General features: G+C 45.9%; 2 protein-coding genes across 12 annotated transcripts in view; one reads left to right on the top strand and one right to left on the bottom strand.

Moving 5' to 3' along the window:
- LOC134087673 (membrane-associated guanylate kinase, WW and PDZ domain-containing protein 1-like) overlaps window positions 1-8,749 on the top strand; it is a 120,619-nt gene extending 111,870 nt beyond the window's left edge. For all 11 annotated transcript variants that reach the window (XM_062541328.1, XM_062541324.1, XM_062541325.1 and 8 more), the window contains 5 exons: window positions 556-637; window positions 1,038-1,092; window positions 2,294-2,437; window positions 3,820-3,958; window positions 6,535-8,749. In XM_062541328.1, the coding sequence (XP_062397312.1) occupies window positions 556-637; window positions 1,038-1,092; window positions 2,294-2,437; window positions 3,820-3,958; window positions 6,535-7,736 (1,622 nt within the window). In that variant the 3' untranslated portion in view covers window positions 7,737-8,749. The remainder of the gene's footprint in view (window positions 1-555; window positions 638-1,037; window positions 1,093-2,293; window positions 2,438-3,819; window positions 3,959-6,534) is intronic.
- Window positions 8,750-15,050: 6,301 nt separating this feature from the next.
- LOC134087680 (rhodopsin) lies at window positions 15,051-16,634 on the bottom strand. The gene has a single exon (XM_062541335.1). The coding sequence runs from the start codon at window positions 16,540-16,542 to the stop codon at window positions 15,487-15,489; it is 1,056 nt and encodes a 351-aa protein (XP_062397319.1). The 5' UTR covers window positions 16,543-16,634; the 3' UTR covers window positions 15,051-15,486.
- Between the last annotated feature and the right edge of the window lie 4,755 nt (window positions 16,635-21,389).

The following is a 21,389-nucleotide window of genomic DNA, read 5'->3' as shown; positions in this document are numbered from 1 at the left end:
TTATGAGAACATCACATTTCCTGTTTCCTGTCCAGCGTTTCTGACAAGATCTGTCCGTTCCTCTCACAAATAGCAAACAAAACAGCAGGCATCTAGCGCCAACCTTTGTTGTTTCCTTCATGACTAAATTATCGTGTTAATGAGGAGCACAGGAACACGCAGATGTCCCCTCATAAGCAACCGCAGTAATAGCTAGCCGCTAGCAAATATCTTATCTAATATCCAATATGGTGCACAATTAATGGATAGCAGTATATCCTGGTCCAGTGCAAACCACTCTCTCCACTGAAGCTCACTCAGTCTCAGGACGGCTAGAAATCCCAGCAGAAATTCATTCTGAGCAATCAGTCCTGTTGTGTGACAAAAAGCCATCTTTTTTTAGCACTTTTACCGTGCTGCAAGCTCCCTGAAAATGTCATCCAAAGTTCACCAGACCCAAAAAAAGTGACACCAAAAGCTCGTGGGACTGGAGGAGGTTAAGAGTGTCAGGATGGAAAGGCCTAACACCACGATCTCTCTCTCTCTCTCTCTCTCTCTCTCCTCTCTCCTCTGTAGAATCCTCCAATGCCTCCCTCCTAACCAACGCTGAGAAGATTGCCACTATAACCACCACACACACACCGCAGAGCGAACCTAGGTGAGTCACGCACACACACACACACACACACACACACACACACAAACAGTACATGCATACAGTATATGGTGTAGCACACACAGAGACACACACATGGAAATAGATATGTAGTATAGAGTACAGTGTTTCTTAACTAGCCATGGGAAATTCAGGGTTTCAAGGCCAAATCAGTTAAGAATATAGATACACATAATATATGTACACACACACACACACACACACACACACACACACATGCACGCATGCTCCATCTCGTTCTACTTCTCTCCCTTCTCTCGTTCTCCCTATCTCTCTCTATCCCTCCCTCTCTCTGTCTTCGTCTCCTCTGTATGGTAATGTGAGTGGAAAAGCGTTGTCTCCTTAATGCTTGGCTGATCGTTGGACTGCTCTCTGTTTACAGGAACAACGCGAAATCCAAACAGGCTCCCCAGACAGGGCAAACACAGTCCAACCAGGTGAGCGCCCCCCCCCCTTTATCCCCCCAGCAGCACTGCACACTCCACTCAATCTGCCCTGTTTGTTTTCCCAGCCCTGGGAACACAAGGCTGTTGCTTGCGCTAGAGTCCTCTGTGTCTGTGGTATTGATTGTGCACAGGGATGGCTGATTGTCTGTCCTGACTCTTTTATCAGAGTGTGGCAAAGGTCTCAGACTGTAATGATTTGTTTTAGCATAAAGCAAACAGTGCAAAAAATGCGAGGCAGTTTTGTGGAGAGCAGATTGTTTTTGTTTCCATTCTCTGTTGCTGATAGCGATATTTCTTCTTGACAGGGATAGAGTGTGAATCAGGGTTCACTGTTGAGCTTAATGCTTAATGCATAATGCGACTCTCTTGCCGCTGGGGTGAGGGTACGGATGCTGAGATGCTGAATTCATAATGCACATTTTAAGTCACTGACAGACACAGTCACTGTTGGATTACGGATCCTTTCTGTTGTCAGGCCAGTGAGATTAAGTCGAGTTCAGGTGAGTGTGTTAAAGCATAGGTCTGGCCATGGGTGCCTGGTGCCCTTGTTTTACCCTTGTGCGGTGTTCTGTAGTCTACCCTCTAGTGGAAGATCAAGTTAAATATTCATGACTTGAGGGAAAGCTGCGCTGGGGATCGATTCTGGGCAAGTTTTTAGTGGGACAGCAGTTAATGAGATCACAACCTCCTACAGTCCCCCCCCCCCACCCCCACCCCCCTCCTCCGCTGACCAATAAAGCATGGTGATTTAAGGTTAATGCATTCCGCTATTTACCCTGCGTCTTATCTACCACGACTGTCCAGATACTTATCCATCTCAGGATCTATTTGTTTGAGAGGATGTGCATTCCTCGTCTCTGTTTGTGGTGCTTAAGTTAAATTACATATGATTCCAAGCTAAAAAGATAGATAGATGTTTTATTGATCCACAAGGGGAAATTCAAAATATCCAAAGGTAATAAAGTAGTTCACACACATCTTCATAGAACTGGACTCAACATCTGTTTGCCATGTTTCCACATGGTTTTGTTTTTGCTGTATGTTGCAGCTGATTGTTTATTTTGGCAACTGCACATTTAACCGATGTTGTTATTGGCTCTTAGGGGCCTGAGGTTTGCCTGTTGTGTCTGCTATAAATCCACCATTAGCGTTCTTGCTGCATGCTTAATGTTGCTCTGATGATTTCCCCCAGGATGCGGAGTACTACTCGGTGGACCTGGAGAGGGACAGTAAAGGGTTTGGCTTCAGTCTGAGAGGAGGCCGTGAGTACAACATGGACCTGTACGTGCTGAGGCTGGCCGAGGACGGATCGGCCGTACGAAACGGCAAGATGAGGGTAAGAGCACTGACCACCAGCCCACCAAACAAAAAACCCTGCTAGTTACCACAGCACAGACACATGAAGCCCTGCTAGTTAAAACAGAACAGACACATGAAGCTACTAGACTACAGACACATGAAGCCCTGCTAGTTACCACAGCACAGACACATGAAGTTCTATTAGTTACCACAGCACAGACACATGAAGCCCTACTAGTTAAAACAGAACAGACACATGAAGCCCTACTAGACTACAGACACATGAAGCCCTACTAGTTAAAACAGAACAGACACAAGAAGCTCTACTAGACTACAGACACATGAAGCCCTGCTAGTTACTACAGCACAGACACATGACGCCCTAGTTAAAACCGCACAGACTGGACTGTTTTATTTTTCATTATTTTGGGTTAAATGCACTGACAGAAATGCCACCACTATAGGCTACTTAATATTTGGAGGCTATACCACTGCACTGAACTATAGTAGGCTACAATAGGCCGAACTACAGTAGGCTACAAAAGAAACAGTTTTAGAACTAAAAACATGCCATCTCACTAAACAGAAATAACTGCACACTTTTGAAATGCGTTCTGAGACCTGAAATCACCCCGTCCAAATCTTTCCAAACGCTGTTAGCTCCTCCATCTAAACACTATCCTTTACCACCACCATCTAATTTTCCCTGCAAAGGAGCCATTTCACCTGACACTCCCAGTGATTATGAGCGAGTGAGCGGCTGGCCAGTGGAACGTGGCTGTGCTGTGCTCTGCTCCTGAACCTCTCCTGCACCTCTCCTCCATCTTCCTTCTCTGCACTCTCACCTCCTCCGTCTCCTCAGTTTTCATAAGCCCTCCGTAATAAGCCAATTAGCTGGGAATTGAACTGGGTAATAACGAGACGTGCCGAGCATCTCCCCATTAAACTCTAATGACTCCATGTCCCTCGGTGTTGCCTGTCCGCCTGCTCGCTGGAGAGGTGAGGGGGGGAGGAGGGGGGGGGCACTGCACCCATACAAAAAGGTGTACGTTTATTAAAGGAGCATGGCAACATTTTGGCCAATTAGGTTATTTGCCCTCTTGCCATCTACCCCAGAGTTACTGTAGATAGGAGGATACAGTACATAGGCTACCTCTCTCCTCTCTGCGCGTGTGATAACTCAGTCTGACACCATTAGCCTAGCTTAGCATAAGCTCCTTTTTAGCTATATGCTAGCCACTAATTTCCCTAAATGTTGACCTGTTTCTTTAAGGTTAATGTTCAGTATTAGTCAAATGGCTGTTATGCTGGGTGGTATGTTGGTGTTGATGTTAGCATCTTTGGTGAGGGGGTTGTGTGTGAGAGACTGACAGTGGGAGTATGTGTGTGTGTGTGTGTGTGTGTGTGTGTGTCACTCAGGTGGGAGATGAGATTCTGGAGATCAACGGCGAGAGCACCAAGAATATGAAGCATTCGCGCGCCATCGAGCTCATCAAGAACGGAGGGCGGCGCGCACGGCTCGTCCTCAAGAGGGGCGATGGCTCCGTACCCGAATACGGTGGGTCCCAAACAGCCATCACTTCTGTCTTTTTGTCTTTTCCTTTTCCTGTCTCTCTCTTTCTCTCTCTCTCCCTCTCTCTTCCTCTCTTCCTCTTTGTCCATGACTATCTGTTTCTATGTTGTTATGATGTAGCCTACTGTTTCTATCCAGTCGTTCTTTCTCTCTCTCTCTCTCTCTCTCTCTCTCTCTCTCTCTCTCTCTCTATCTCTGGTCCTCTCTCTTCTTCCTATCCTCTACAACGTCCCGATTGTTATTTTGTTCTAGCTCTTTCTGAGTGGCCTGTTATGGATGATAATTACTGTGATGATCTTCTTGATGACGTCTCGCTCTGTCATCCTCTTGTCCTCTGGATGGCATTAACCTGGAGATTAACTGACCTGCTGTCAGTGGAGGCTCAGAAGAAAGACCGGCTTGCTTATGTCTTTTCTCCTAATATTTTGAGACAGTTGTCATTTGGTTGCTTTTGTTCAATTTTACCTTTCTATTTTAGGAACACTCTCACTTCACTTTCAAGAGTAATCTGATGGTGGATTTTTTAAACAGAACATTTTTCTCTCTGTTCTTCTGTCTGTGTTGAGGATCTAAACTTTTCTCTCTCTGTGTTATCTCAATCTCTATCTCTCTCTCTCTCTCACTGTTTCGCTCTCTCTCTTTCTCATGTTCTCTCACTGTTTCACTCTTTTTCTCTCTCTCTCATGTTCTCTCACTGTTTCACTCTCTCTCTCTCTCTTATGTTCTCTCACTGTTTCTTTCTTCTTTACTGTTCTCTCTCCATCTCTCTATATTCCCTTCTCTCGTCCTATTTCTCTCGTTTCTCCTCTTTCCTCTCCATCTGTTTTCCCGTTCCTTCTCTCTCTCTTGCTGGGCTTTTTTTTCCTCGTGTGTGCAGCGATGATGCCTCCACATCTCGCTTCGTGTATGAGGAATGATAAGTTGGGCGAGCCCTGCTTCTACCTGATGGGCCAAAATCAGACCACGGTTTGTAGCCCGCAGTCTTCCACCGTGACCTTCCCCTTCCCTCTTCCCCCCGTGACCCTTACCCTCCCCCCAAACCCCCTACCTCCACCTCCCATCCGACCTCTGACCCCTGAGCCATCCCCAAAGGAGAATCTGTTTGCTATTCCACTCCCATCCCCACCCCTCTCACCAGTGCTTTTGCCTCCATCACACCCATATGAATCCATTGGTTGCATTGTGTGGCCGTCGCAGCTGCATCCGACCTGCGTTAAACACGCGCGAGCCCTCCCGAACGCCAGCTGAACGTGGCGTTTGAGCGTCGGCCTGTTCCCCGTGTCCGAGACCTCCTGAGGTCTCTTGCGTCAAAGGCCGGGTTCAGCTGAGTGACCGAGGGTTGGGCTGGCGCCTGCTTAACAGGTGATCAATGTGCCGCGTTGGTGTATGTGGCTGTGCCTCGGTGTGCCATGTGACCGAGAGTTGTTAACCCCAGAATGCACTGCATCCTGACCTCTGAACCCTACCCCCCCCCATACACCACCCCAACCCCCACCACCACCACCACCACCCCAACTACCCACCCGCTGGAATGGATTCATGTCAACACTGCTGCTGGCATTAGTCCTCCGACAGGCCACCCCTGGTTTACAGGGTTGCCGTGGAAATGCCAGAACTCCACTGCTTTAGCTGTGGCTGTGTCAATGTTTTCGTTGTTGTCGTCATCGTTGTTGCTGTCGTTGTTGTGGTGGTTCTTTTACGCTCATTGTGACATTTGACATCTCCGTGTAAGTGTTCATGTGCTGTTTGTGGTTGCTGTTTCTTAAATATTTGTTCATTTGGTGCCAGGCTCTTATCTTCCATAAAGAAATCTCTTACGACTTCATGCTATCTTAGTTAGCCTACACTAACATGACCGCAAAAGACACAGTTGTACTGAGTACCTAACCGATGTACTGCACAACAAATAATGGGCGCTTACACCAAAATTTATTTTGTTTGATTGTTTTGAATTAAATGCGGACACTGGTCTCAAGTAGACCACATTCTTTTAATGGTAGACATACCATTATGGAATAGATATATGTTGTGGGTTGTAACGGGTAATAGTATGTAATATGTATGTTTTAAAGACATGTACATGTATGCACTCGTGTGTGGCTATGCATGATGTCATGGGTATGAGTATGGCATTGGCACATTTTCTTTAAGCTTCCTTCCTCATAATCATTGGATCATTACCCTGCAAATAACTCTGCTTATAATACAAGCACATCAGCTTCCTCATGTACTGAAGTACTAACACCAAGCTGGCCTAAAGAGCTTGTTTTCACAGCCCTCTTTTGGCATGTAGCTGTTCACTCTTAGAAAGAAAGACAGTGCTGGGTAGAACCGCATAGCATTTTCAGGACTAGATTTTGTGTCACGGGTGGAAACTTTTTTTGTGAAAATGTTACAGTGAGGATTTATGAGACTCCATCTTTTGGTGAAAATGGTCTACCCAGCACTTGTAAAAAGGTTCTCCTGTAAGAGAGGTGGTGGATAACCTTTTTTAAGCTAAGAGTGTATTCCACTTCTGTTTAAAGGCAAGTGATTGACTTTTTTTACTGCTTCCCTTGCAGACGGGCCCAATGACGGGTACCCTCCCTCACCCGGGAAAAATCTTTCGGAAGTGAGAACTCTGCCGCCAAACAGCCGATTCCACATTCCATCCGAGTCCAGCTACTCACCCGACTACCACACCCCACCACGACACATGGAGCAGTGGAGAGAGAGAGAGAGCGAGAGAGAGAGGGAGGACAGGAGGGACTACGCACGGGCCCCAGCGAGCCAGCAGCAGCAGTATCAACAGCAGCAGCAGCAGCAGCAGCAGCAGCAGCACCTTCTATCTTCCCAGCACCACCCTCAGCAGCACCACATCACCTGGAACAACCAGCAGCCTCCGTCGCCTCCGCCCGCGGACGACCCCAAGAAGAGCAACCGCCGCAAGGTGAAGAAGTCCGAGTCGGAGAGCGGCATCGCCAAGCTCTTCAAGACGCTGCGCAAGGAGGGCGGCTTCGGGCGCAAGTCGTCCGAGCGGGACGGCGGCGGTAGCGGCGGGACGGCGACCCTGGGCCGGCGCGGCGGCCGCTCGCCGGAGAGGAAGTCGGGCGGGGGGGCTCAGGCCCGCCGCGGCTCCCTGGACCGCTCGCCCACGCGCCACCGCAACGCCTCGCCGGACCGCCGCCGCGCCAAGTCCATGGACCGGCGGGCCGAGTACCGCGACCGCACGCCCGAGCGCGCGTCCACCGCCGCCTCCTCCCGCCAGTCCAGCCACGGCCAGCTCCTGCGCCTGGCCCACACGCCCGAGCGGCCCGTCTTCTACCGGCCGCCGCAGCCGCAGCCGCACCACACGCCGGGCCGCGTCTCGCTGCTCTCCCGCGACGCCCTGTCCACCCCGGAGCGCGCCAACAACAACAACGGCCAGGCCATGGCGGCGGCGGCCAGCATGGCGAGCGTGGCCTCGGGCCGCGGACGCACCCCCGAGCGGGGCCTGAAGAACGGTAACGTGCTGCGCGACTCCGAGCGCGTGGCGGACGACCCCTGGGGCCTGGGCACGCCCGAGAGACGCTACCGCTGCGAGTCCACCTCGGACAGCAGCTGCAGCAGTTACCGCGACGACCCGCCGGCCGCGCGCCTCAAGGACTACTACAGCACCAACACGCTCAAGTCGTGCGGCTCCAACGGCTACCCGCCCACCCGGGGCCACAACGCCGGCCAGTCCCACGTGCCCGAGCCCAAGAGGCGGCTGTACAAAGACAACCACACCGACCTTAGCATCTGACTACCCGACTGCCAGGGGCTACTGCACTGAACTGCACTCGCTCTCTAGCGCCACCTGCTGGACTACTGAGGACTACTGAGCTGTGAAACAGACCCATAAAAACTGCTTGACTGATGGACGTTACTGGTCGGTTTACATACGATAGCAGTTTGATACATTTGTATGGTTGACCGTTTGGTTGGTTGATTGAATAATGTTGATTGATAGGTTTTCGATGTTGAAATGACTGATTGGTGATTGCTTGGATGTTTTGCCTGATTTTGGTTGATTTTGGTGATTCATTGATTTGGAACTCCTCCTGTGTCCCTGCTGAACTTCACAGCCCTTAATACAGCAGAAGTACAATCTTTTAGTTTCATTGCTTTTGTGTTTGTTTGTTTGTTGTGCTGATCAGAGAGTAAGAGAGCGAGAGAAAGAGAGACAGTGAAGAGGAAGAAAGAAAGAAAGAAAGACAAAGAAAGAAAGAAAGAAAGAAAGAAAGAAAGAAAGAAAGAGAGAGAGAGAGAGAATGCTGTGGACCAATATGGGAGAAAGTATGTAAGTCTGTATGATGATTTGTATGTGTGATTTCGTGAATGAGTTCTTAGACATCAGGCCTCTTTGTTTGGACGATATCGGTATACTTAATCTTTTATTCTGATGTTAGACTTACTGATGAGTCACACATGCACCAGCCAAAGCGTGGAATCTGGTGCTGCTGCGATTTGAGAGTGGTTTTTATCGGACTCCTGTGTGTCTCAACACCCCCCACCCTCCCCACCCCACCCTACCCCCCCCCACCTCTACTGCCTCCGTAGGCAGAAAATAGCACAAGCCTTGAGACACTCTGTACATTTGATGAATGAATGAATGCCGAGACCGGACGGCAGACGACTCTGGCGCTGTCCAGGCCCGGGTCTGGCACACACGCGGCATGTCCAGGGCCTTGTCCCCTCTGGTGTCGGTCAGATCAGGGCCTTATCCCCCATGCCATTCAGCTGCTGTTGGGTATGATCGCTGCAAGTGAAGGCAAGAAAAAAGAAAAACGAAAAAGTAAAAAAGTTAAAGTGAATGCTAACTACAATGCTACTGTTGTCGAATGAAGTAATATATTTAAAGAAACAAAATAAAAATCCTTTGTGAAGATGTTTTATTTTCCTGAAACAAATTGACTCAAAAACAAGTAAGCACGTGAGGGCAAGACAGGACATAGGCACACCACTTCTTATAATAGTCTCACTCTCCCTCAGATTAGATTTTTAAAAACAAAAAAACTAAATTCAGCAGAAATCAATTCAAACTTACTTGATTCCCAATTTAATTTGCCATCCTCCAATTCATTCCTGCTTTTGCTTATTGGTAACATGCTAATACTGCTATACAAAGAATGAACATGCTGTCCTGCTAACACAGTATGCTAATTATACCCAGAAACTGGTTCAGTTCTTCAGTACGAAACATATGTTTTACGTTATCGGATATCTCTCCAGCAAATGTTTAGGCCTGTGTTTAGCATAAGATCATTGCAATGGTATTCACTTATGATGGCCCTATGTCCTGTGTTAGATATCTGATTGGTGAAAGCAAGTCGAGTATGAGTGTTCATTTTGGCTGAACTGGTAATCTTTTCTGATAAGTCCACAATCCCCAAATTACACAATAACCTTCAACAACCCTAACTCCACCACAGCTCACCTCCATCCACGAGACAGACAGGGAGAAGATAGGTGACCAATTTTACAATTTTTATCTTTCTTTTTTTTTTCTTTGATTCTTTGTGAAGCAGAAGGCTTGTGACCCAGGAATGAAGTATATACTGTAAAACTCGTAAGAGACTGAAGAAATACAAAACATATATTCCTAAGAGAGCTTGGCGGTCTGCTGCACTGGTCTACTGATTTTGTTGATGGCACAGAGTAAGGAACCTTTGTTTGAGTATTCAGTGGTCGTAAAGGCCAGGGTGATGATACACAGCTTTCTCCTCTCTCAGCAGTAGCGTCTGTCTGTGAGTTCATGTTTAGTTCATATCCCTTATGGGGTCTAAAGCAAGCCCTATGCTCAAAGCCACAGCAGCCATCACCTGCTTTGGTGCTCGCTGCAGAGACATTTATCACCTCACGCCACAGAAATTAGCACAACACACACCTCTTCAGGTTTGCTGGCTGGATGGTCAGACTGGATGACTTACACAAGCTCACAGCTCATGCTGCTGTGTCAGTATGTGATATGAAGTGTGTGTGCGTGTGTGTGTGTGTGTGTGTGTGTGTGTGTGTGTGTGTGTTTGCTACTCTAGTCTTCTGTTGATTCACAGGCTGTATCACCGCTGCGCCCTTTCTCTCTCCCTTTTTCCCAATGATGGTCCTTTGTGCTAACGGTTTGATCAAAGACCTGTCAGGAGCCGCCGAAGCAATGTGGAACAGAATCAATCTGCCCTGCTGAGCCGAGCTATGTCAGAACACTGGGGCGTGACTGACGAGATGCTGTGTAGAGTTTTGCGTGTGTTGTGTGTGTGTGTGTGTGTGTGTGTTTGCGCGCATAGGATATACAGTATGTATCAGTGTGTTTGTTGTGGGCGTGTTTGCGTGTAAGCATGTGTGTATAGTGTACATTTTTTTTTTCTTTCTGTGTGAACACATGAAAACGCCATGTAACCAGTAACATCAGACAAAAATCTGACCAACACTGAGCGTGCTCTACCGTCACAGTCGTCACCATGGTACTGTAACTACCGATTTGCGGACCATCACCTGTACAGAATTTTACTACTGTATGTAAACTATAGAAAAACCTGTGGACGACAAACTGTTGCCTTTTTTCATGTACAGAAGAGAAGTTTATGAGAAAAACCTCTTGCCATGAGGGATGTGATTTGTGTTTATATCTCTGAAAAATTGGGACGGGAGAGGGAGGGAGAGGGGGAATGTGATATGTAGGCTACTGTAACTCTGAATCAGATGTGCAACGGTGTTTTGGAAACGGGGCAAAAAAAAAGAGACTGTATTAGTCAATGAAGAAGCTACTGTGTGTGTGTGGGTTTGGATATCTCTCGATGGTTAGCCTGCCTTTGTATCATAAAAGCACTTGTTATGCCGTCTGTGTTCTCTCTCTGAATCATCCCTCTTGCGATGTTATCCAGACTTCACGCTCTTTCTGTGTCGAGAAAAAAAAAGCAGTACCGTGTATATGGGCCAATCTTTTTTTTGTTTTTTATAAAACACTATGCATATATAAATACTACATTGTTCATAGCTTTATGTAAAATCATGAGGCTATACATACCATTAGTCTAAAGTACAAGTAGATGTGGACTTACCCAGTAAAGCTTTTTTTTTTGTTCCTGTTCCTTCAGATGGATCACAATGTATATGTAGCTATTAAAAAGAAGTCTGTGAATGCTATTTTTATTATCAAATAAAGTTTTCCATACAAATACACTGTAGAGGAGTTCTCCCTTCTTGAGTCCATGTGCGGTATGACTGAGATTTGGGAGAAGGGGAAGAAGAGAGAAGACATTCTTTTTTTACAGTGATCACCACCGTACTGCATGTCTTATTGCAATTTCAGTGCGGGAATTGCATAACTCAACTGCTTGTGGTGTGTTACTCATGGGGGGGGTTTAGACAGACTTATTCTGGATGAAGCGTTATGTTGTTACACGCGCTGTAATGCGGCGCGGTTGTGTAACATCTGGGCCCTTCTGCTTAGTGTGGTAATGTCTTCCCCCCCTCCCTCCCCCTCACCCCCCTCTCAGACTCCACATGCAGCTCAGCGAGAGGTACCTGTCGAGCGCGGGGTGTGTCGGCAGCCTGGCCCTCCACGCGCACCCCCCCCCCCTCTCCCCCCCCCCCCCCTCCCAACCACATCCCCCCTTGTACCGGGACTGACAGCATCCGTCCTATAAATAGACCAAAGGAGAATATTAAGCTCCTGCACAGCTATTTCTGCTTGCCGAGCACCTCTGTGGTGACAGAATGTGGTGACAGCGGCTTGATGGCGTTCAGGGAGATGCATTCCCTCCGTGGTGTCCCCATACCTTTGGGCGGACGCTTCAACTTCCACACCGTCACTGTAATTCACCCGTGGGAGAAACCAGCCACCAACCACCGCCGCCTCCGTTTGCAAATATAATAGGACTTTTGGTGACATGCCCCTCATCAATATGGCACTGTTGGGGTTTATGCTGTGGAACATGTCACCGCGGTTTGTGCCTCAATGGATCTGCACCAGTGCTCTGCAGTGGACGATATTAGTGTTGTTAGTACGATGTTAGTGATCTATAATGTGATGGATGTCAATGTACACTATGATATTGCACTTCCACCTATTATGTGTGGGTCCTGCACGTATTCATCTATCAAGGTTCCCACTCTGAGTCAAATGTAAAAACCCATTACTTTTTCTTGACAAGAGAAAAACTGAAATATCCATGGTCTGTAATGACCAAAGATGTCAGACCAGACATGCTGTGTTCAAGAAGCTGTGACTATTTTCAGAGCGGAGGATGAATGAATTAGCCTTGAATAAACAAAGTTGGGCTAACCACAACCACTCAAGCAAGCTGTAAAGATAATAACCAGATACAGTATGCACTAATTCTGCACGGAAATATATTTGCATTAGGCTTAATATCTGTTTTGGCAAGTGCATTTTGAAATGCTACAACATAATTCCCTGATATTCCCTTACTTTGTCCCAAATTTGATATAATTCCCTGACATTCCATGTCTACAATGGACTTCATTAAAATGCCAAAATATTCCAGAAATGGACCGGTGGAAACCCTGATCTGTATACAGCAAACAGTGCAAAAGACGTCTGTAAGTAAACAAAAATCCTCCTCATGATGAGTTAAATATAGCGACATGCTAGACAGAAAACTGAGAGGAGGCAGAGAGAGAGGAGAGAGAGAGAGAGAGAGAGAGGGAGGGAGAGGCGTTGATGAGGCATGTTTTCACTAAGGGTTAATAAGGGCTCTCAAGAAATGAGGGTGACATCATGGCAACCAGCTCCCTGGAAGGACTGGCAGGGCAACGTGACCTTGACAGGCAGTTGTTATGGAAACAGAATGAAGACAGATTCCTGCGCGACGGAGGATAGTGACAGGAGCGAGGCTGACAGCTGAATACTTCAGCCATGCAGGCGGAGCCGGAGAAGCGGAATCGAGAACATAGGAGTTCTTTCCGGAGAAAAAAGCAAGATGTAGAATTTAAAATGAGTCTCCCCCCAAAAAAATCATCATCTGAAAATGTCATTGTTATGTCCATATCTCAATGGTTTCAAAGCACGCACAGAAGATGCATAAGATTTATTCTCTAGAGACACAGACTAATGTACTTACAGAATGGACTGCACTACACACATTTGCTCTGATGACTGGATTAGGGCCATTGTGTTCTCTCTGCTGAACAGGATTTCAGCTCTGGCTACACTATAGGCTGCTGGTGGTGCACTTGATCTGATTCTTTTGAATGAGTGAATAGGGGTCTGAGCAGTGATCACACTGATTCTGTAGCATCTGGAGAGTTACTATATTAAAGGGGCCAGTTGGAAGAAGCAAATAGTTGTATGTTGCTTTTGTGTCAGTGTGAGTGTGTAAATGTGTGTGTGTGTGTGTGTGTGTGTGTGTGTGTATGCATTTCTGCAGTCACTGATGTGAGCGATAACCAACTTGCCTGTATTCCAATGGTAGAAACGGTTGCCATAGAGATGCAGTGAGGTCATTATAAATGGGTTCTAAGGTTTGTTTAGTTGTAGAAACAGTAGTTTGACAGATACACATGCACACACACACACACACACACACACACACACACACACCTCCCTTTACACACCTCTCCATCATTCATCTGTGGGTGCAGGGCCTGGAGGAGGATCCTAACGAAGTCCCGATTGCCTGGGGCATGAATAAGTCATTGCTGGGGTAAAATAATGATGGAGGAGCAGAGGCTGGAGCTCCAGCGTGAGCCGTGTTACGTGAGCTGGGAGAGACAGAGGGAGAGAGCTTGGAGAGGAATCCAACGCAGCAACTGTGGCACTGCCTCCTTCTGATGTGGCGTTGTTGTACCCCGGAAAGCCTTAGAGGGTTTATAGGTGTATGGGAGTGTGTGTGTGTGTGTGTGTGCGTTAGAGAGAGAGAGAGAGAGAGAGAGAGAGAGAGAGTTGGAATGTGGAGGGCTTTGTCCTGAAAAGAAAGATTATGCTGATGTGTGTTGTGTTTGTGTGTTTGTGCGTTTGTGTGTCTGTGTCGGGGGTACCACATGGCAGAAGAATGTTCAAATGATTCCAAGGGCCCTAAGGGACCTTCATAGAACATAATGACCAACATTATTACTATCATTAGGACGGCCCAATATTATTAACTTTATTATCTTATTATCAATATTGTTTTTCATAGGGCCCATTATTTCTAGAGGCGACCCTGGTCTCTCTCTCTCTCTCTCTCTCTGTATGTGTGTGTTAGTAATTGTTAGTAAATGAGGGAAAGAATTTACATGGTCGGCTATGTTCTTTCAGGTATAAACATGTGTAGGGTTGACTATGTATAGGGGTCTGTGTGTGTGTGTGTGTGTGTGTGTGTGTGTGTGTGTGTGCGAATATGCGTGAGAGCAAAAAAAGAGAGGGCACCTACACGTATGTCTGTGTGTCCTTGCGTAAGTACGCACTGTCATGGCATTCGTAGTTAACATGAGGATTGCAGATACCCTACCTTTCAGAAGATGAGGCATAATCATATCATAATATAATAATCTCCTTACTCACTGACCTTTCTGCCCTATAGCACAATGAAAGGTGCATCAGTGATAATCATCACACCTGCCTGCGTACAGGTTTATATTTGGATTATAATCCTCCATGAGCTCCACTGAGCCACTAATACAAGGTGACATTACAGTTGTACTCTAACTGTATAAACTCCATATACTGTACATCTCTTGAACATTACCTGTCATATGTTCTACATTCCCTGTGATATATTCTACATTACCTGATTATTTGCTGGTCTGTCTAGATATCTGTGTTTTTCTTCCTCTGTCTTCCTTTTTTTTGTCTCTAAAAGACAATTTAGTGTATTTACATTTCTGATTTTTAAAGCCAAGTGCTATAAAGAAATGATCTTGAAACAGAAATTTGTGACATTAACATTTCTTAAAATAGCAGTGCTGGTTTTGCTGCTGCTTGTCTACCATGGAACTAATCTAAGGGTGTGATGCACAATAATACATCGGTACACAGTCAACCTCTCTTTTCAGGTGAATCACTTTTATTTAGTTCCAAAACACTAAGATAACATGTATCCATCAACACTTCCCTTTAATTAAAACATGAACTGGGTGATTCATTTGCAAAGTGCGTTTTATTTTACGTTGCCTTTGATTACATGCCTCTACTTTCACAACAAAGCCAGTAACTTACGGAGTCCAACATTAAAAGTTGTAAGATATCTTCTTTTGAGTAGCCTCTGAGGAGAATAGAGGTAAAAAAACATCTTATTGTACTCTGATGTTGGACTCGACTGTACATACAGAATCGACTTGGATGTGGGCTGCCATCTCACACAACTGTCTTTAGGTCGAACTCAACTCTTTTGAGTTTTTGTAAAAATACAAAAGAAGAAAAGAATAATAGGGAAGTTACTTCTGTAGACGGTGGTAGTGGCCGCTTGTTCCTCAGAGGTTGGAGTCTTCGTCTTTGTCTCTGCATGGGTTGGGAGGACGACGTCTTGGGGCACCGTTGCACCTGAAGCTCAGACCGGGGGACCGGGCGAGCGCGCTTATGCTGGGGAGACGGAGGAGACGGAGGAGGCCTCGGTCTTGGAGGCGGTGGTGGAGCCCTCCTCTTCCTCGAAGGGGTTCTTGCCGCAGCACAGGGTGGTGATCATGCAGTGGCGGAACTGCTTGTTCAAGCAAATGTAGATGACGGGGTTGTAGACGGCGGAGCTCTTGGCAAAGAAAGCCGGGATGGTCATGAAGACTGGCCCGAACTCGCTGCCCTGGTGCGTGAAGATATACCAAGCTACACTGGCGTAGGGCACCCAGCATGCCAAGAAGGCGACGAACATGATGATGACCATGCGGGTGACCTCACGCTCGGCCCTCTGGGTGGTCTCGGACTCCTGCTGCTGGGCGGCGGCCTCCTTGACGGTGCAGACCAGGCGGCCGTAGCAGAAGGTGATGATGGTCAGGGGGCAGGTGAAGTGGACGACGAACATGTAGATGACAAAGGACTCGTTGTTGAAGCCCTCGGCGCGTGTGTAGTAGTCGATTCCGCACGAGCACTGCATGCCCTCGGGGATGTAACGGGACCAGCCGACCAGGGGCGGCACGGCACAAGCCGCGGCCATGAACCAGGAGAACGCGACGCCCATGACGGCGTGGTTCTCGCCGAAGCGGAAGTTGCTCATGGGCTTGCAGACCACAATCCACCTCTCCATGGACAGCACGACCAGGGACCAGAGCGCGATCTCACCGCCCAGGGTGGCGAAGAAGCCCTCGATGTTGCAGCCCATGCGGCCGAAGACGAAGTAGCCGTTGAGCGAGGTCCACATCGTGGTGGTGAAGCCGCCGATCACCATGAAGAGGTCGGCCACGGCCAAGTTGAGCAGGATGTAGTTGAGGGGCGAGCGTAGCTTCTTGTGTTCGATTGTGACGTACAGCGTGAGGAAGTTGACGGGGAATCCGGTGAGAATGAGTAAGAACATGTAGGCAGCCAGGCAGGCGTAGCCCCATGGTGGCACCAGGTAGTACTGCGGATAGTCGTACGGGCTCCTGACCACGCCGGTGGCGTTGGACATGGGGATGTAGAAGAACGGACCCTCTGTGCCGTTCATGGCTGCGGTTGGGTGGTGTCGGTCAGCCCCTCGAAACGGTGGTAGATTCCTGAGCTGGTGTTGTTTTGGCAAGGGGAGATGGACAAGGCCAGACCTGGCTACAAGTGGACCTGGGGGTGTGTACCCGCCGCTTTATAAAGACACCTGGGATTAGCCGTCCGTTTCCAGACTGTCAGCACTCAGGTGATCTAGGCCAGTGGCTAATATCATAATCCCAGACCACATTGCAGATGCAGAAAGCGTAAGTGGCCACTCATCAAGTTATTGAGGTTACACCTGCCCACACCTCATCAGTGCACCTAATGCTTGAACGCATGATTATGGCTTTAATCCTCATTGTACTCATCATCGTGAAAATTCTTCAATCCTGCCTTTGGAAACGTTGATAGAAAGAGAAAGAATAGAAATGAATGAGAATAAGGAGGGGAAAGAGTCAAATCAGTCCAATCTCATCTGACCCCTACACTAGGTTGAAAGTGAAAGATGGTCTCTAAAGTCTTACACCTCTTTACTTCCGTCCATCCTTTGGTCCATCCTCTCCTCCTCACATGCTCTCACTTGTTTCCTGGCCATTTAAGACCACAGCTGACAGTATAATAAGAGCATTTAAAGAGAAACTTTGCAGAATTGGCGATTTCATCTCCGGTTTCGTTTTCTCTTTTCGTTTTTGCTCGTTTTATGCTTGCATATTTCTCTTCAGAGCGTCCCCTACAGCTTTAGTGTGTATATTTATACATATATAGGCTATATATATATATTTATAAATTGCAAGCATGGTTCTTCTTGTTCCTTACGCGTCTCTTAGACGCGTAAACTTCAAGATGTAAACAAGGAGCGATCGTCTCCAACAGAAACTGCAAGGTTGCAATAGCGGATAGGGACACTGGGCGCGGGAGGAAATATTACTGTTTTCGATAAAACTGGTCAGTCAAGCAAAACAACGATTTCTAAGCGATTTTATGACTATGAAAAAGTTGCATAGGGTCTCTTTAAGATTAAGGCAGAATTTGGCATTTCTTTTCTTACACTTGGATTGTTAATACAGGTTTGCGATGTGAGAATGTGTGTGTGTGTGTGTGTGTGTGTATGTGTGTGTGTGTGTGTGTGTGTGTGTGTGTGTGTATGTGTATGTGTGTGTGTGAACATGTGAACATATCTGTGTGTGTGTGTGTGTGTGTGTGTGTGAAAATAAAGGAAGATGAAAACAATGGCGAAATGGCAGAGAGAGGTTGAAGGAGTCTCCTTTTTAAACCTTTTTAAAGGTGCGTGTCAGTCTCCGCTCTCTATCTGTGAAATCCATCATTTTCCATTTTCCACTCGACTGGGCCTGGGGGCCACTGGAGTGGAGAGGAGCTGTTGTGTGTTTGAACCAAATCCCCACTCAGAATGCAGCTCCCACAATCCCCCTCAGTCAGACCCCCGTCTCATCCTTTCCTGTCTCTCTTTCTATCTCTCTCTCTCAATAGTAAAATAACACAGACACTTTATAATTATGTGTGTGTGTGTGTGTGTGTGTGTGTGTGTGTGTGTGTGTGTGTGTGTGTGTGTGTGTGTGTGTGTGTGTGTGTGTGTGTGCGTGCGTGCGTGCGTGCATGTGTACATGCTGCCTGCATGCGCGCGTGTGTGTGTGTGTCTGTGTTTTGAATATTTTTTTTTCCCAGAATCATCCCATTTTTTATTGTACATTTTGTTAGCACAATTGCCATTACATTGTTTTATGGTGCAAATGCCAATGGTAGGTTTAGGCCTATGGTATATACTGTATGGCTACAGGTGTTACTGACAAGCAGGATACAGGAAAAGACATATACCGGGGAAATATATATGTAAGCTTAGCAGATACAGTTTAAGTCTAGCCCGTCCAAATGTACAAAACTGTTAGGCCTACAGTATATCTTTTGAACTTACAAATGGAGAAAAGAGTAATTTCACTATTTGAAATGACATATACAATCTCCAACCAAGCTTGGTCAAAGTCGACCAATGTCAAAACAGTACAATACACACATAAAAATGTATTTGGAAACATAACAGCCAGTCTGAAACCCCTTGACAGCAGTCATTATTGAAAAGCATTGATTCCAAGAATCATGTTGCTTTAATGTGATCTGCTTCTGTTCGTACAGTATCTGATATCACACATCTACCGTATGCATCACATTTTGAACATATCTCTCAAAGATATCTAACATGGAAAAGAAACAAATACATTTCTAGCAGACGCACACAGACAGAGACTTATTGTAATAGGCAACTAGAAGTTCAGACTTTTCAGGTAGACAGACAGACAGAGGACACAGATGCACAGAAAGGGAAAGTAAGGGGAGAGGGGAGTTGGGAGATAAATAGCCTATAGCTTTATAGGGCCATAGCCGCAGGGCCAGTAGCCTCAGCACTTTCTTGATGGGGCTTTATTAAACGGATTTGTAGATTAGGGGCATGTTAGGGAGCCTAACGGCTCGTCACAGACTTGATCCGCAGCCAAGCAGTGTCATTAGGTAGCAGGAGCATGTCCCTGTAGCATATGCTAGCCAGTGCTATAGTGAGAGAATAGCCTATTTGTATTTATTTATTTGGTTAGCAAGATTGTAGGTCCGTTATCTACAACACTAAAGGCTAAACATTGTAAACTATAGTTTTTATAAGATATAGAAAGATAGATAGAGAGTGAGAAAGAGAGAGGAGGAGTAATACATCTTGTAAATAATCCTGGGAAGAAAACGGTCAGAAAGATTGTTCACTGACGTCTATTCTAAACCATTTAAATCATCATCTTAATCTAATCTAATCTTATCTAAATTATATTCTGATTTTTTTTTTTTTTTTTTAGATGACGTGTGCTAAAACTTCTCAAATTAATATTACAGTATTGCTGTTTTTTGAGTCAGGTATGCCATCTGCTGGTTATATATTATATTCTTTTAGTGTACACTTCTGCATTGGGTAGATGAGACCCCTTACTATGTGGATTGTAATGTAAAATGGAGATAGTGTAATAGAATAATCAAAAAGATACATGTGTCAATCCCTCAGGTTTAGGATTTAGCAGGTCAATCCAAGAGGGTCACCAAGCACCTTTAACCTACTTTGGGTTAAGCATTAGGTTCCCTCTAGTGGACTGGAAGAGCATTTGATGCTGATTCAGTTTAAACCATCCTTACACCAGAAATTCTTGAAAGGTTGTAGTCTCTGGAACAAATAAAAATAAATACATTTGAATTGACTCCAATCTTTCCAAAAAACAAAAATATTTCCCAAATCTTGTCAGTCTTCTGATGTTTAACACTATTCTGTTCAACACCCACAGAGAATATTCCTGCTATGACAACCAGCAAAGGAGCCAGTGATTTAGCACTTAGATCAGGATGTCCTTCCCTCTGATTGAGGATAAATGAGTAACTTTATACAAACACATTAATGCACAGATGTTCTGGAATCATCCAGAGAAGAGGGCTATAGGGCTGTCAGTGGAGCCCTCTGATGGTCAATGTGATATTTTTACAGTAATTCATAAGCATCTTTTTCTGTATATGCCCTAACACTTTAGCATTAATTCACAACATGTTATGTTTCATTTAACATTTAGCCTACAGTACCAGCAACACTTTTGTGTTATCAAGAGTGAAAGTATTGCACGGTAAAGCAAAATGTACTCAAAAGTATTGCAAGGAACGGCAAGAATTGTGTGAAGTTCAAACTTCAAATAGATAGATAGATAGATAGATAGATACTGTAGATACTGTAGATAGATAGATAGATAGATAGATAGATAGATAGATAGATAGATAGGCCCTCCGACCATGCACCTGTACCTGCACATGAAAGAGACAGGTCTTTGAGTTTCAAAGCAACCTAGTCTCCACTGTAACCATCTCTCCACACAGCCAAAAAACAATCAGGTGGGTTTAGAACTGAAGGCTTCAAAGCACCTGACACATCCCCATCATGTGATGGTGGTGGTGGTGTGTGTGTGTGTGTGTGTGTGTGTGTGTGTGTGTGTGTGTGCCTGCGTGCGTGCATGTGTGTATGTGTTTGCTACCTGTAGCAACTGTATCAAAGACCAGATACAAAATTATCAAAGCGGATATTAATTGTCTAAAAACTACCAGTCACTGTCCCATCTTGCTACAATTGACAATTCCATTATTATTTTTTATTACTCATCTCTAGACTATTTCATAGCCTCCTATTAAACTAGGTACTAGTTCTAGCCCTTTGCAAATTCACAGCTGGAATTGTCTAGGCTGGGTAAACCCTGCCTGATCTGCCGGTGATTGTATTTCGCCCTGCAGCTCAGGCTGGAAACCCGCACATCTATCTCTCCTGCTTCCTGTCCACATCTTCTGGGTCCAATCACAAACTTATCCAAAAGGCGCACCCGGATTAATTGTTGGTCTGGTTGGTTGAAGGACAATCCAAAAGCGTACAGTCATTTGAACTATGCCTATTGATCACACTTCTTTTGCAGTATAAATAAAGTGCAGACTCCCCAGACTAATGTTCAATCTTAAAGGATTGAGCTTAGTATGGTGATAGCCAGACTACTAATTGCCAACGTACAGCAACTTCAGAGGCTGACAATAAAGAGACTTCATATTCCACTCAACTATGTAGGAATACTCCCTCAGAAACATTTAAATAGGTTAATATCATGAATTTATGTAGGCTATTAGTCCTCGCTGCAAGGGCCCTGATGAAATACTTACCATAAAAGCCATTATGTTATACAACCCTACTGTAAATGCTGTAGTACAAGTGGTGTACTAGAATAGGATGAGGAAATGCTTACCAAATGTTGCTCAGTTCTCCCGACTCCTGTCCTGTCTTGAAGTTTCCCATAAATTTAT

Source organism: Sardina pilchardus, chromosome 7 (assembly GCF_963854185.1).
Source record: "Sardina pilchardus chromosome 7, fSarPil1.1, whole genome shotgun sequence".
In the NCBI taxonomy this organism is placed as follows: domain Eukaryota; kingdom Metazoa; phylum Chordata; class Actinopteri; order Clupeiformes; family Clupeidae; genus Sardina; species Sardina pilchardus.
This window is presented reverse-complemented; position numbering and strand designations above follow the sequence as displayed.